We start from the raw sequence: 16,931 nt of genomic DNA, 5'->3' as shown, positions 1-16,931 counted from the left end.
ATAGACCATAGCCCACCGATAGGATTTCGATCAGAATAATTACAGACTGAGCTTCAAAATCAAAAGAATCAGTGTATTCGTCGCTCACCTGACGTAAGGGCGTACCTCAATTGAGGACACCGCACCAAGAACAGCCTATAACTGGAAACCGCGTTTTGAGAAAAATGAATTTAAAGTTTTGTTTTTGATGTATTGCGCAGACTTTTCTATGCACGTACCCTGTTTTGGTGTTTTTGGGTGACCTAACCCTTCTATTGAAGGATGCCAGGTAGATTATGCGATATTTTTATACGAGGATTAAAAATACACAAGTGGTACGGAATATAACAAAAGAATATGAACTATGCAAAATGATAATCCGGGTATCGGAACTTGGCTGTTTTGAAAACGCCTTCAAATGCGGCGTAATACCTCACGCATTCCGGAGAGTTCAAATAGTTGTATCATTGCGCCGTAAGAATGTGACAAAAGATTACAATTGAAATAGCCTCCATACACGCTGGGCTTGTCGATTTCCTTTGACATTTTTGCAGTGGTGAATGCATAGCTGAAGTGCGCTCCAGCTAGGATTGTATTTAGCAAATGAGTGGTTTTTATACAAGGATTAAAAATACACAAGTGGTACGGAATATAACAAAAGAATATAAACTATGCAAAACGATAATCCGGGTATCGGAACTTGGCTGTATTGGAAACGCCTTCAAATGCGGCGTGATACCTCACGCATTCCGGAGAGTTCAAATAGTTGTACCATTGCGCCTTAGAAATGCGACAGCAGATTACAATTAAAATAGCCTTCATAAACGCTAGTCTTGTCGATTTCCTTTGACATTTTAGTAGTCTTGCTTAAATGCGCTCCAGCCAGAAGTGTATTCAGCAAATGAGTAGTTTTTATAGGAGGATTGAAAACAAAAAAATGGTAGGAAATAAAACATAATAATAAGAACTTTGCAAAACGATAATCCGGGTATCGGAACTTGGCTGTTTTGAAAACGCCTTCAAATGCGGCGTGATACCTCACGCATTCCGAAGGGTTCAAATAGTTGTATCATTGCGCCGTAAGAATGTGACAGAAGATTACAATTGAAATAGCCTCCATACACGCTGGACTTGTCGATTTCCTTTGACATTTTTGCAGTGGTGAATGCATAGGTGAAGTGCGCTCCAGCTAGAATTGTATTTAGCAAATGGGTGGTTTTTATACGAGGATTAAAAATAAACAAGTGATACGGAACAAAACAAAAGAATATGAACTATTCAAAACGATAATCCGTATCGGAACTTGGCTGATTTAAAAACGCCTTCAAATGCGGCGTGATACCTCACGCATTCCGGAGAGTTCAAATATTTGTATCATTGCGCCGTAAGAATGTAACGGAAGATTACAAGTGAGGACACCGCACCAAGAACAGCTTATAGGCGTATAGGTTGTTTATTACGCTCATCTGCTTTTCGGATTCTGGACTATGCTGTGGTAGCGATAAAATATAGATAGTTAACGGCTCGAGGTCAAGAAACCTTTTTTTTTTACCGAGCTAAGTCAGGTCTCTGGATCGATGGGTGCAAGAACGACCTCTAAACGGGCCTATAAACTTAAGGGCCTATAAGGTGCCCTCTTCCTTTACTCACTAATCCAAAATGAGTAAAGGAAGAGGTAACTAGCACCTTATAAGCCCTTAAGTTTATAGGCCCGTTTAGAGGTCGTTCTTGCACCCATCGATCCAGAGACCTGACTTAGCTCGGCAAAAAAAAGGTTTTTCGACCTCGAGCCGTTACCTTTCTATAGTCTATCGCTACCACAGCATAGTCCAGGGTACGTAGAATCCGAAAAGCAGATGGGCGTAATAACGACCTATACGCCTATAGGCTTTTCTTGGTGCGGTATCCTCAATTTCCACGTGAGCCTTGTTTTACGTATAGATCCATGCTTTCTAGGGCTCATGCAAACATCGAGAAACGCCCTTACCCCAGAGGAACTCCACGGGAAAAAAGCACGAGGTTGTTGGATGATATGAACATTTCCAATTAATTGTGGTAGTACCCCAATTAATTGTGGTAGCACCCCAATAAATTATGGCAGTACCCCAATAAATTAGATAACTAACCTACATGTTGCGGTACTGCCCTAACTTGAGTTGCGGTACTACCACAATTAATTAGAAATTTCCATATTATCCAACAAATTGGGGTTGTACCACAATTTTAGGGGATAACCCCTGACACTTTTTTTTTTTTCGTGCCAGATAGCCCAGGCGCATCAAACAAACTTCCACTGAAATAAATAAAATTCAGTCATCATACAATATGCAAATTAAATGCTTTGTTTAAAGGCTAAAGTAGTTCACCGAGAAGTCCTAGTATATGTAAAAATATTCCTCAACAATACATTAAGAATGTAAGAAAAAAATCTTACAGCATTTTATGATTCGCGTCCTATTACTTTGGAAAAGATTTGGATTAATTTGGATTGCACTGACTTATGCACGAAACGTAGAGTTCGAACATTTTTCCAGGTATCGAAATCCGTTGAGAAACTGTAGAAAACGCTCGTTAGATGTTTGCTAAACGCCTTAAAAATATTCCATGTTGGATGCTGATAGTGGTAGCAGATTTTGGTGTTCATATTCAGGTCACTGTTTGTTTGCTATTCATTTTAATGCAGAAATGAAGCTCAATACGCCCTAACTACGTTTATTTTGAGGGCAATGTAGTCTGAAATCATCGCCTAAAATTGATTTTCGCAATATACAGGCTCCCTACTCAAATCCTCTGCAGACTAACGGGTGGAAAAATTATTCATCGCCTCTTCAGAGATAAATTTTAAATGAAAGAGCTCGACATTCTTAAGCTGACGTAAATCCAAATCATCGGCTTTCAACCATCCTTAAACCTGATCAAATAAATCGGCGATGACTCAATGAGCCCTAATCTGCTCAGTCTGGAATACTATCAGATTTTTAAAATAACTCAAGGTGTTAGGACAGGACTACCCGCCGCATTCCAAAATCCACGTCCCATTCATCGGAACGACTCCAGGCTCCGTGGCTGCCAAATTTCAACTAATCTAATCTATTCCCTCGAAAAATGGACTGCACAGACAGATATTATAATGCTACTGGTCTTTCTTTAAAATACATCGTATTTGCACATCATAGTGATTCAGAATTATACGTTGCATATTTTCTGAGGTATTTGGGTATTTTTTGAGGTGTAACATTTTCTTAAAAGCCGCTTCACCTCGGAGCTTCAAAGTGCCGACCAGGATTTTGAAATCAGTTCAATTTTTGAATATTCTAGCAACGTTTCATGGATCCTATTGAATGAAGATCTCTGTTTAGCTTGGACTTAATCTATAATCAATAGTGCACTTGTTGTTTGCAGCAGTTGTCCCATGCGCAAGGCCTAGGTAGCATTTTACAAGAAAGAGTTGTGTGTAACTTGATCGCAGCTCAATATGAATATATTGCAACATTTTTGCAGCTGTAGACTAAAAGTTTGCAGTAAGACTGTAAACAAACAAAAAATTGCGACAAAAATTGATGTAAAGTTTAGGTCATATCTGAAAAAATTTAGATAAATGAAAATGTTCATTTATGGGTAGAACTAATTTTTTGACGGAGATCGGGGGACTTTGCGCCCTCAAATCGCGCCAAAAGTCTCAATCAAATTAATGCCTTTCAAACCCAACCCTCTAGCCTCCCCTCCCAAAAAAGACTTTACTTTTTTGTCGGGATAAACACAAAAAAGACAGCTTAACATAACTATACCAGATACCGGAAAACACGTAATTTGACAAACTAGCATCGCCATCGACGGTTGGAAAAACGATTTGCCCTGTCGAAATTTTGGCGGCTGTAGCCTCGGAGGGGTTTTGTAAAATTAGCCATACAACAAAAAATGTTCACTAAAACCCAAAAATTAACTCTCGTTTCGACATTCACTCCGGAGCCACTGTGTATATCTCCGTACTCAGAGGTGGAGGAAGAAAAATTTGAGCCAGGTTAAACTAGATGCGAAAGTGCAAAAGAGAGTTACATGCGAGAATGAAAGGGATGGGGAGGGGGGGGGGGGAATTGAGAGACATGAATTAGATTTATGACAGTGGCGGGAACATTCGGAATTCCAATCAATGTTTACACCAAAACTGGCTTCGATTGCCGTTAAATATGGTAATGAGAGTGGAAGGCGTGCCCGCGGCCAGCGAGGCACACAGTGGTACAAGCATTTTGGAAAGTTCGGACGTGAAATCTTTTACTAAGATAGCAAAATTTCAGGCTCACTTTGTCATGAAGGGTTGTATCTGAAGAGAAATTATACGAAAGAAACTCCTATGAAACCATTTCCAAACCTCTGCGTTTCGTATTCACGAAAATAGTTACATGCGTCTAAAGTGTCTACATCTTGTCCGACTCCTTACGTTTACTTGCTTTACTGTGCGGTGGGTTCAAGTCCAGTCTGCTCACGGGAGGGGGGAGGGCCTCTTTGAATTTGATTCAAATTGTCTGCAGAGGTGAAAACTGATTCGCTCCGTCAGCTTGTATAATAGAGTCAACCTTTTCAACGCATATCAATTTATTCCTGGCGGATGGAAGGACATGGGTTCTACAGCTTTGACGTAGTATCAAAGAGAGCAGCGAGTCCAAAAATGATAATTTTAGAGAAAATGAGGTGAATTCTTGGTAATAACCCAAACAGAAATATTTATTGTTCAACAGGTTCAGAATCGACGAAGTTGACCTTCGACCGTAAAAAATAAGGCAGTTATTCACGACATCATGTTAAGCAAGGACAGCCGTGGTGCAAAATTTTCTACATGCATACTACGTTATGTTTGCAACAAATATTTAACTAATTTTGAGGTTATACATCGGCAAAAGAGGGTATCATTTTATAAGAAAAAACAGCAGCGAACACAATTCTATCGTAGGATAATGCAGATTAACGGCTTTTTATGTCGAAAAAGTCGAGAATTCTTGCGAAATTACTACTCTCCAAAAAATATAGAAGAGGTCAAATATTGCCACTTTAGTGAATCGCTCATTTAATTTAAATTAGAGTGATGGCATTTCGTAGAATTTTCGAAACTTTGGTCATTCTAGCGCTCTTTGAAAACCTGACATAACGTTGCGCCTTTAACCCGGAACGAAATTTAAGGATTTTTCCTGTATAAGATGGAAAGATAATAGTCTTTCAGTAAGTATTCGCCTTCGTAAAGAAATATGACCAAGTAAAGGTATATTTTGGACGATGATTGAAGATATTTTTTAGGCTTGGCCAGATCTTGTTACACATCAATTTACCGCGAGGAACATCCTTATCTACGGATTCGGTGCCTTAATAAAGTTGCCCTTCTTTACAACCATTACGCACTACTTACCGTCCTCATAGAATCAAGTTTTTCTTAGGTCGGTTTTCATTCCAAAGAGCTCATTCAAGAACTTCCTTGACAAAGTTGGCAATTTCATTGGAATAGCGCTTGAAAATGTAATTGTTTTCTTCCAACATAGCGTTCGCATAAGACCTAAGATGGGTCAGGAAAAATAACGCAAATATCGCGATTTTTGATGCATAGAATTGTTGATAGACCGATGTTTTAATTTTTGCTCGATCATTCTGATGTGAATTCGCAATCGTTGATTCAAAATAATCATTCATAAAAATTAGTTCTAGGTCCGGATTTAGATTTGAACATAATTATCCAAATTACCCGGTAAAGATTTTGCAAAAAAATGATAGTGAAACGGCTGCGTCGTTAAATGAATTTTCGCTGCAGCTTGTGAGAACGAAATAAAAACGGAAATCAAAATATAGATGATGATCGTAAATGGCCCAATAATTTTGCTTTTTTATTTGTTTTGCTTACCGATGATATAAACTACAATGATTTATACATAATGGGTCATTTTCAAGGGTTTTGCAAACCTCTGACGAACGTCTTCCATAGTTTCTCCGGGAGTATCCGAAAAGTGTGCAAATGTGGATGGTGTTGTTCATTACTTAAGTCAGTTAGTTTCGATCCTTTCCAAAATAATGCGACATGAATAATAAAAATCCTGTAAAATTTTTGCTCACATTTTTTAGGAGTATACTTTGAATTAATTTTTCAAGAGTACGTGTTCCATTTACTTTAAGAGAACTTTTATAAATTGACGTAATTTAGAGCTTTCAGTATAATGAATCAAACAGTTTACTTGGATTTTCCGGGCATCAATAGTTTTTGTGACGGTTCTGAGGGACAATTATTCCGTGAATAGCCCTTGCGGGACAGGAGACAAGGTATTTTTCAAAACAGAGCTTTTGAGAAAGTTCCTGCAATAGTTCCTTGTATGACGCTACGTTAAGTGAAACTTTGGCAACGCGTGCACCATTGTAAAAATCCAAAATTAGTCGAGGTTTTTGGAGGTAGGGAGCACGGCGGATGATACGATAAGAAGCATGTTCGTCTGATCAGATACCGGAAGATTTTACATTTTAGAGAGTATAAAAACGACAATAAAGAGCTTGAAAAAGGCCCGAGGTTCTCCGTTGTTTGTCGATGCCCCTTCGATGTTTATCGATTTAATTTGGCCGCGCCGTCACGATTTTTACGCGAGCAGCAAAATATATATTCAGAGCGCTATTGCCGTTTCGCATCCGTCCATCGCCACCATAAACGCAGGACCATAGTGTAAATGGACGTATTTATGCTGAAAGAAACTATGTGCATAAGGTTCGTGTGTAGCATAGTTTCTTTTAGCATAAATACGTCCAAATGTCGGCGAATTCAGACGAGGAAAAACGAACGCTGGGGGAACTCAGACAATTTGGCAAATGAGGATTTATGGCTCTAAAATTCTTGCGGCAAAACTTGTGTATTAAAACTGTCAAAAAGAGGAAACGTTCGTGATGCCTCAATTTGATGACAGGATGTCGGAAATGGATCAGGATTTGCTATTATTAAAAAGACTGATTGGCAGAATTTATAGAAACATTTCAAAATTGAACAGTCTTCTGAATGTGTTTAAGAGAAAAGATGCTGCAGTGCAGATAAAAAGTTCTTAAATTTATTCTCATAGACATTGCGGAAATTTGAATTCATGTACACGAGAAAGCTTCTTCCTCGGCAGTTACTCGTTGTGCTGAGAAAAAGTGCAAATTACGTCTAATAGGAAGTAACATATTACACCAAGTGAAGGATAAGTTGTTGCAATGAAAATCCTTTCGTCAAAGCGAATAATTTTGTTTTTGTTTGTTTTTCATAGAATTGCGTATATTTTCATCACACGTTTCCACTACGACAAAGACAGTTTGCTTTCTCATAGTAGTTCTTTTCAACACGTGAAATATTATACATATAATCGCAACATTCAAAATTAAGCAGTCATGCGATTACACTATGCTGCGGGTTAATCAGAACTTCGCGATATTCTCAACTTATTTTTATTCTTCTTCTTTCCTCATTGTAAGACTAAGAGATGATATCGGTCGATCTGAGTAACGCGCGATTAATTTGATTCATTTACCTGTAGCACGCAACTCTTAAAATACAGATCTAGGGCAAGAAAAGCCAAAACGCCTTCTGTTTGATGTGTATGCAATACGGGCATCTTAGGAGCTTGTATAGTTGCATGCAGGCGTTGCGTCGATATCAATCCCACCGGTGACGCTTGTCGACTCGTCAAGTTCGTTTTCGCTTTGATCTTATTCCATTTCCTGAAGTAACACGAACAAATTTTAATTTGACATCAACCTTCATATGTAAAGCTAATGAAACGGTCTTCGCCCCTTACTGCATCGTGGCCCATCTCTTAGGAGCGCTGCCTACTCTGCAAATTAAAAACAAAACATGTTGGTTATGATTAAACATACCGGAGACAGGGGGTAAGAGCAAGGTAGATTTACACAGGTATGGACAGAACTAAACAACTGGCCTCTGATTGGCTCTCCAGAGGCCCCTTAACTTCCGCCATTTTGTATGTTTTGATTATTTTGATTTATTATGTTCGGTTTATTGTTTGTCAAAATTTAATGGGATTTTTTGCACAATTTTGATAATGCGATATTAATTTTAACGTTTAAACGCACAAACGTTTGAACGTTAATTTGATTGTAATTTAATTAAGAAAACGGGCCCCTTAACCTACGTCACGTAGTCATGTGACACGTACTGAGGCTCATGGGAAATTTTCAACTTGTCCATACCTGTGTAAATCTACTTTGGGGTAAGAGGATAGTGATCAGATGCTGGCCACAAAATTATGGAAATTGGTCAAGTAGAGATCTGAAAAGTCTGCGAAAACTCAGTCTTACGAGGGAGCTATCAAAAACTGCAAAAGATAGCATTGTTAGGAAAGCTGCAGAATTGTCCGCCGAGTCATTAGCGATGACTTCCACCACTAAAATGACTAAATCTTATAGCCATTTTAAACCAAAGATTTTCAACGTTTAACTTTTCACATTTTAACATTTTCATTTTAGAATCGTTGAGATTTGTACATTTATAGCTTTGAAACGAGTTTTTAAAGAATTGCCACTTTTAACCATTTACAACCAAAGGCTTTTTAACGTTTAACTTTCTATATTTTAATATTTTCATTTTAGAATTGTTGAGATTTATGAATTTTTAGCTTTGAAAGAATTTTTTAAACGTTTAGCTTTTTTAATGAGTTGGTTGTAGGAAGACTCAAGTTTGACTCTCCTTTGCGTTGAAAAGCCGGGAGAAGGTGGGAAAGCCGGCCTCGGGCTGTGGACGTTACGGACATAATAATAATAATTAAACATGATAGAATAGAAATAAAATAGAAGCATGCGGAAACAGGAGCGTTTAATCAGAGATGTCAACTAGATGGTCGTGGCTTCTAGCTGGAGCAACGAACGGAAAGCAAAGACGAAGCAGTCGCAATGCTAGGGCTGGCGCAGGGGACACGTAGCGCTGGGGTCAAAACTGCGGCGCAGTGTGTCCCTTAAAAAAAGACCTCTCATAAAAACCGAAAGTAAAGAAGAAGTCGGAGAGGAGGAAGAGGAGTGAGGCGCAGAGCGCGATAGAGGTGGAAAGGCAGGTCATACAGTATTATGGTGCCGTTTACACGGCGGCGGCCGAGAGTGCGGTAGACAAGTGTATTATTGCCTCTATAGGAGAACAGAATAGTCCGCAGATGAGAATAGCAATGGCGGGTTAAATATAGATTTTGTAAAACATACGCATCTTTCAGCCCGAGATTGAATCTAATACCATACTGACTGTTAGTGGCGCTGCGTCGGACCAAACTTAATCCAAATTTAGACAAATATCAAATTTCGTAAGGGGGCGCGCGGCTTCCATGAGACCCGACGTTTATTCTCGCTCTCCTCCCGGCGTTACGCACGTAACACGCGCTAGTTCCGACTTTTCCAGCCATTGTTTTCGATTTTCGGTGATCCTTACTCGTTCGTCCTTGTTCTTCGCTCGTAATTCATATTGCACGAGTAATTTTATCAATATTGAATTTTAAATTCGCGCCATCAAAACTCGATTTTCATTTCGTTTTTGTTTTTATTTTCTCGATATCCTTGAGTGGTGTTGACAGAGTGACCCCAGGTTCATTACAAATTTGAGGCAGTGAATTCTTCCGGTGTCATGCATGTTCGATAAAATTTTGGAAAGTAATCAAAGGTAAATTTCACTTGTCGCTTTCGTTTTTTGAGTGTTCTTGAAAAATGTTTGCATAGAAATGTTGACTTCTTATCAATTGAGTGATCTCGAGATTTTGAAGAAATTTGAAGTTGTGAATTTTCCGGGTATCATGCATTTTCGATAACATTTTGGAAAGTAATCAAAGGTAAATTTCACTTGTCGCTTTCGTTTTTTGAGTGTTCTTGAAACATATTTGCATAGAAATGTTGACTCGTCATTCAATAGATACCGGGGTTTTAAAGAAATTTGAGGTCTTGAATTTTCCGGGTGTCATGCATGTTCGATAAAATTTTAGAAAGTAATCAAAGGTACTTTTCACTTCTCGCTTTCGTTTTTTGAGTGTTCTTGAAACATATTTGCATAGAAATGTTGACTTGTCATTCAATATATACCGAGGTTTTAAAGAAATTTGAGGTTGTGAATTTTCCGGGTGTCATGCATGTTCGCTAAAATTTTGGAAAGGTAAATTTCACTTGTCACTTTTGTTTTTCGAGTTTTCTTGAAACAGATTTGCATAGAAATGATGACATTCAATAGATACCGAGATTTTAAAGAAATTTGAGGTTGTGAATTTTTCCGGTGTCATGCATGTTTGATAATACTTGTGATGAAAAGTGGATTTCAATAATCTCCTTTGTTTTTGGAGGGCGCTTTTCAAAAGAATTCATACAGAAATATTGAACTGTCATTCGCGGATTCTAAATTTGATTCGATACTGACGAATGGCGAATCTCTGTTCGCGTGTTTTCAATTGCCTTTTTTGGATGGATGCGCAGCGCTCTCGTGTCGGTGTCAGGTTTGGACTTCGATGACTCGATACGTTTTTCACTCTCGTTCGTGAATTACCTCCTCGTTATCGCCTGAAATGTTGCTTTCAGAAATTTTTGTTTACTCTAATTCTTTACTTTTACTTTTAAGATTATGCATTTTCTCAAAGCTATAGTTTTTGGCAGTTATTTAAATTTAAAGTAAACTGAGATTTCACATAGAGAATCAATTTGAACGTACATTTGTTAGCTTTGAACTGTTACGCCAAAAATTCTTGAATGTCATACTATACAAACCACAAGAAAACTAGATGATTTTGATGGAATATGGATGGTTGATGTAATTTGAACGGCGAATAATCGCAATTGAGAGTGTTCAACACCTGCAACAATCCATCCCCTTTTCCCGAATAATCATTCTTCAGAACTTTAAACACATGACAATTTTTCAACCATCTCGATCAGAGAAGCAGATTGCATTATTTTAGTTTCCTCATTTATACATGCCAAAATAACTAAAAAAATAATTATTCATGCTTGCAAGGTTTTGTTTTTAATGTCAAGTCATTCCTTAACTTTCTTCTGATAAAATAGTAGAGTAATGCAAAAACAATAACGAAATTCCTTAAAATCAAGTATCGTGCCATCATGACATTAGATATGCAATTTAGACCAATTTATATATAATTTCTAAAAGATACCTAGGAATACTTTCCTAGGAGGGTGGGAGAAGTGACGGGGGTACGCTTTTTCTATTCTACAAATATTTAGATGAAATTCAATACTTTCACTTATGGTCATAGATGTAAAACGTATCTATGAATGTCGGAAACTCAGTTTATAACATAGTCTCGTTCAATAATTAAAAATTTCGTATATTAGCTAATTGGAATCTAGACACATTTACTATAAAATACATCTAGTGAGAGTTATTGAAATAGTGACTAAACTGGGTTTTGTTTGGGTGGGGGTGGGAAAGGGTCATTATACTTTCAAAAAAATGATCTTCCCTTACATTAACTAACTCTCTCTAGATCAAGTTTCTCTTGTTTGATGTTGTTTTTTGTGAGGTTTCTCTCAAATTTTCATATTTAGCCGCTCTCTGTAGGATTGCCAATTTCCGAACTTCCAAATAATGAATTCGGCACACGAAGAGAGGTGCTACGGCGGAAAGTGTTTCGGAATTGTAATTATGAAGTGCAATCTTCTCATTTTACTTATGCTTGGAGATTGTTGGTCGTTGTTTTATACATTGTGTAAAAATATGCAGTTTTTGCGCACAATGCTGTCATAAGACACCAAGTGAACATGATACAAGTTTTAATACGATTTCAAGTAAACTTTGTCCCACATCAAATCCTGTCAGCGCATTCGTTTTTTTACTTTGTCCGTCAACGTATAAAGAGTGAATTTGTTTACGAGAGTGTGCAAACAAGCTACCAGCCAGGAATATCTTAACTTTGAATAAATTATTACCACGCCTCACGGGGGTTTTCATTTGTACCTCCGTAAGGATTTATTATGCTAATTTAAATACGTTGATAAATGCACGCCTATGACAGTGATATCGTTTGAGCTTATAATTTATTGAATTTTGTAAGCATCGCCTAGCGGTTGTTTGCTGCATTTTGTTCGCGAGTTTTCTCGTTCTCGCTTATTATCATTTTACTCCGCGACCCGCTAATAGAATTGCGTTGACCCATTTACACACGGCCCCTTCTGCCGAGGGCTGCGCCTGCCCAGTGCCCAATAGCCAGTGCCCAAGCCATCAATGCACCTCACCTACGAGTTACGAGGTGTGTACCCGGACGAGAATGTCCGCATGTTCGACCTGGAACGGACAATATCTAAACGCAAAAACGGGTTTGATCAGTTTTCAGTCAATCTTTAACGTGTGCTTAGTCATGGAGCTTTCAGTCACAGTTCGTGGAAGGAATCGAACATGGATGACATGAGGATCCAAGGGAGAGGGGCTCAAGTATAGGCGGATCCAGCAATTTGGCAACACCGGATTTCCTCCATTTAAATCTACGTTAGATAATCGATTCTTGTAGGGGTATCTGGCCTCTCCGGAAATCGATACATTTCCATAGGTTTAAATAGAGAAAAAACAATGTTGCCAATTTTCTAGATCCGCCAATGGGGTCAAGGGGTGCCCAAGATGCACCTGATGATCAACTCTTTTTCTCTCTTTTTTACTTTTTCCCCTTTATATATACCTTGATGCATTGATACCCTATTTGTGGTTTTTGTCATATTTGCTAGTAAATCTTGAAAAAAAAAAAAAAAAAAAATCCAACGTTCTCCTGGTGTTAAGTAAACAGGGACACTTCTCGATGAAAAGTGACACGCGCGTAAGGCAATCCTCGTGCGAATAACAAGTTGGTGTATGCGGTTAAGCATCAGATTTTACGTGCAGTTAGCGACGCAACATTAAACCACACCTCTGGAGCAGGAATGTGAAAAGCTACCGGTGTTGAGCTATCTTGCGGCCGAGAAGAGACTTGAACATGCTCGCATGCTTGTTCATGTTTATTCGGTCGTCGATGGAGTCAGATCAGCTGACAGATAAGAAAACTGTGAATTCAGAGGCGAGATCTGAACAATTAAACTTGGAGGGGAGCCAAGCTTTTGGTTCCCTTTGGTTCCATGAATGAGCATGTGCCTATTTTTCCTACATTCAAAAATACTTTCCTATTGAAAAAATACCGAATAAAAATAATTTGTTCCTGTTAGCGTATGTACTTTTCAAAGTTTCTCAGACGAAGAAGCGTAATTCGATCCCAAGATTGCAAAATTTATTAAAAAAGCTCAGCTTTTAAAGATTATAACCATGCAATTATTATTGCCCAAAATTGAGGTTGCAGAAAGGGGCATTTCTTGATTCCGGCGTGTTGTTGCAGTGAATCTCCCCTGCTAATGTATATCTTAGAGAGGAAACTATTTGAAGAGTTTTCTGATATTTTCCGTTTTCAGCTTTGTAAAATCATCAAGCCGCAACTGTTATCTTAAACGAAACCGTTCAACTTCGGTGTTATTATGAGATAGGAATTAGATTGATTCTCTTCCTTACCTCAAAATAGCTAACCTCAATCCAAAAAACACGAAAATGTTCATACCAGTGGCGTGCGGTGGGTTTAGTGACAGGGCAAGCTCTAGCGTTCGCCATCCGGGGGGGGGGGGGGGGGGGGGTCAACGTAGTCTCTTTCCCCTCCTCAGGGAGCCTCCCTAGAAAATTGTTAAAATTTTACGGTATTTGCTCTATTATTCGGATGAAATCTGATGGAACGTCTTGAAAAACTGTGGTTTTATTACTTTCTCTCTTACTTATGATTTCGTTTACTCAACTTGTTTCGAATGTTATTGAGCATTAGAGGACGGCTCCATGCTCTTAACTCCTAATTTTGCCACTTATTTGAGATATTGTAGTCTTTATTCTACATTATTTAGAATTTTTTGAGTTTAAAATTAGAAATTAGAAAAATAAGTTAGAAAATTAGAATTTTCTGCATTTTAAACATGTTTGAGAATTTTCTAATTCATCACTAATTAGATCAAGTGAGCGAAATTTTATAGAATTTAAGGGCATTTGCTCCGAAGGAGCAGCTACAACCGCGACGGAAAGAGGGAGCAAGATAGCGCATCGGAGGCAGAAGCAGCGCGCTGCGGTGCGGTGACGGGCCAAGACATGGCCAAGAGAAGCGAGCTGCGATCGCGCAGCGAAGGGCTCGGACTCGGAACGTACCGCCCTACCCGCCCGCCTTGATTCCGCCGCCGAGCAGTGGCTCTCCGCTCAGCTGATCGCAAGCGATTCTCCAGCGCATGAGTCGGCCCGTGTTCAGGCCGCGCAGCGCGCTGCGCCACCTCCATCCGCTCTCTCTACGTATTTCTGTCTCTCTCTCTTTCTGTTTTCAATGCAATTTACATACTGAACACCTTTTATAAATTATATTTGCTAAAATGTAAAAAATGCATGTAACAGGTGTAATTTTCTTCTTTCTTTTGAAATCTTTGGGCAAGCAGTGCTTGCCTTGCTTATCCGGACCGCACGCCACTGGTTCATACCAACCAAAACTTGACGTTGCCGTGAAAAGTTTATCACAAAAAAGTAACCTCCAGAAGGAATATTTATATTTTATCACTTCTCAAAATGAAGCCACATCCTGATTGAGTACATACTTTGGTCGAAGAATCAAGGTCCTCGAGCTCTGATCTGATGTAGAGGTCATTCTTGTAAAACAAAATAACACAATAAAATGCCAAAATTGATGCTTTGTAATTGAGTTATGTGTAGAGACTTACACAGTCTATTCTTCTGATTTCTTGGTCATTGATAGCAGGGCCGGATTTACTTACTTGCCGCCCATGGGCCGCCTGTATTATGTCGCCTCCTTCTCATTCGTTTTGAAACATCAATAAAAACTATCAAAAATGTGCCGGAAAGCGAGGGGCGCATAAGACGCGTTTACTCGTGTTGGACACATTTTTTTGAGAAAGCCCTGTCTACGTTGCTAGCAAAAGTTCACGGAACTTGGCGCAAAAGTTAAGTTCCGTAAACCTATGACTGTGTTGACAAGGTCTTCCATTCATATGAAAGGAACGAAAATATTATGAGAGAACAAACATAAATGTGGTTTAATAATTTTAACTTTCGCCGCCGCGCCGCGCCGCGCTGAGCGCACTGTGTTTGGCGCAATGCGTGAAGTATTCCTACAGTCTTTTGACGCAATGCGCGAAGTATTCATGCAGTCTTGTAGGCGCTATGCGTTTCACGCCGCCCGCTGCTGACCGCAGCGACCGCACTGTCTTTGACGCAATGCGTGAAGTATTCAGGCAGTCTTGTAGGCGCTAATATGTGTTACATGTCGACTGCCGCCGCGCCGCGCCGAGGGTTTCTCCTTTTCATCTCAAGTTCTCGTCATCATTGCTCTCTGCGCCGCGCCGTTCCAGGCCAAATTCCGTGTTCGGTTTCCCTCTCAGTCTTAACTCGACTAATTAAAGGTGCTGTCTATTGTATCACAGAAAGACGACAAAATTAGAGATATACTCTCAGGAAATGAGAGATTTTGTCACCTTTTCTCGTTTGTAATTTTTTCTCTGAATCCGATTTTTCTTTATAGCTACATTTAAAAAAAATTGCCACACTGGTAAAAAAACCTCTTGGACCAATGCCGCATTGCATTGACTTAAGAGTGCAGTTTCTTGTCGCCGGATTTAAGAGTCTTGAACTCTTGTTTCAAGCGGGTTTTGCATTGATTCAAGCGGATTTTGCATTGATTCAAGCGGATTTTTCATCGAAACAAGAGTCCAGACTCTTAAATCCGGCGACAAGAAACTGCACTCTTGAACCAAGAGGTTTTTTTTACCGGTGAAATTTGCCGCCATGGGCCGCGGCCCAGGTGGCCACCCCCTTAATCCGGCCCTGATTGATAGGTAATAATTTCTGGACAAATTGGCTGCTTTTAATTTTTTAAACCATGATCCAGGTTCTTTCCTGCCGCGTGGCGATCTTCCAGGGGATCCCGTTGGAGTTGGGCCGTGAAACAGTCGAGAAAACCTTTGCTACAAGTCTATCGGCTGGTACTGTTGGCTGGTTTTAAAGTAGCACTTAGGTACATTGATACTTTTCTTGACCGCCTAGTATCCTTGTCCGACAGCCGCTTCGAAATAAGCGTCGAGCAGTCTAGCACTCGACGTAGCCGGTACTCGAATTATGCATATTGAAAGCAATAACGCGAAACTGCCATGTTCCCGAGGCTCATAGCCAGGCGGAGGGTTTCAAATTGGCCGCAACACGTCCGCGCAGCGTCTTTAGCGCTTGAAGAGTCAAGACAAACATTGAGGAGGCCGTAACAATGCCATTGTGTCTGCTTTATCGATGGCCATTCCAGATTAGTTAACAGTTAGTTGAGTCAGTCTCCAATAACAATGGGCGCGAATGGGCGACTGCAGCGTGTGCAACACGCGAGGCGCAAGGCTGCAAGAACCGCGCACCTCCGCGGGGTTGCCGTTGGTGTTGCGTGGTTTTTGCAATAAACGGTTGAGGGGTCCGCCGAATCCACGGTCCTCCTCCGCCACATCTCGGTTAACGAATGTTATATTTCTCCGACGAGCTCCGAACTCCGGAGCCGGGAGTGATCTTAATGCCCACAACTTCTGAGTCGATCCCTCCGCCGCAGATCCGATCGGTGCATCAGTTTACACCTTTTACTGCGGGTAATGGAGGGACATTACCCGGCCGCGAGTCGAGGTGTGTAGTTTTCTCTCCGGTGTGTGGAGTCGTATTTCTCTTGGTTCGTGTTGGACGGTCGAAGTGCGAGCGTACCTAGAGGTTATCAATGACACTCCCAATCTATGACCTCCGATCATGGGTGTGGGAATATCTGAGATCGACTCCTCAAATTTTTCGCACCCAGTGGGCTAATTCGTCGCCCACCTGACATAAGGGCATAACTACACACTGCAAGGAACTCTGTCCTCCATACTATTCAATGCTTTTCCGGGCTCATCTC

General features: G+C 39.9%; 1 protein-coding gene across 3 annotated transcripts in view; it reads left to right on the top strand.

The window, feature by feature from the left end:
* LOC109032959 (uncharacterized) overlaps nucleotides 1–16,931 on the top strand; it is a 51,964-nt gene that overhangs the window by 10,449 nt on the left and 24,584 nt on the right. The window contains exon 1 of one of the 3 annotated variants that reach the window (XM_072302328.1): nucleotides 9,095–9,631. The exons of 1 other annotated variant lie outside the window; for it this stretch is intronic. In XM_072302328.1, coding sequence (XP_072158429.1) covers nucleotides 9,600–9,631 — 32 coding nt within the window. In that variant the 5' untranslated portion in view covers nucleotides 9,095–9,599. Of the gene's footprint in view, nucleotides 1–9,094; nucleotides 9,632–9,651; nucleotides 9,798–16,931 lie in introns of those variants that run through there. One more of the 3 variants, XM_072302331.1, reaches the window with a different exon arrangement.

Source organism: Bemisia tabaci, chromosome 7 (genome assembly GCF_918797505.1).
Source record: "Bemisia tabaci chromosome 7, PGI_BMITA_v3".
Taxonomy (NCBI): Eukaryota; Metazoa; Arthropoda; class Insecta; order Hemiptera; family Aleyrodidae; genus Bemisia; species Bemisia tabaci.
Note: the sequence above shows the minus strand (reverse complement) of the source record. Positions and strands in the feature narration are given on the sequence as shown.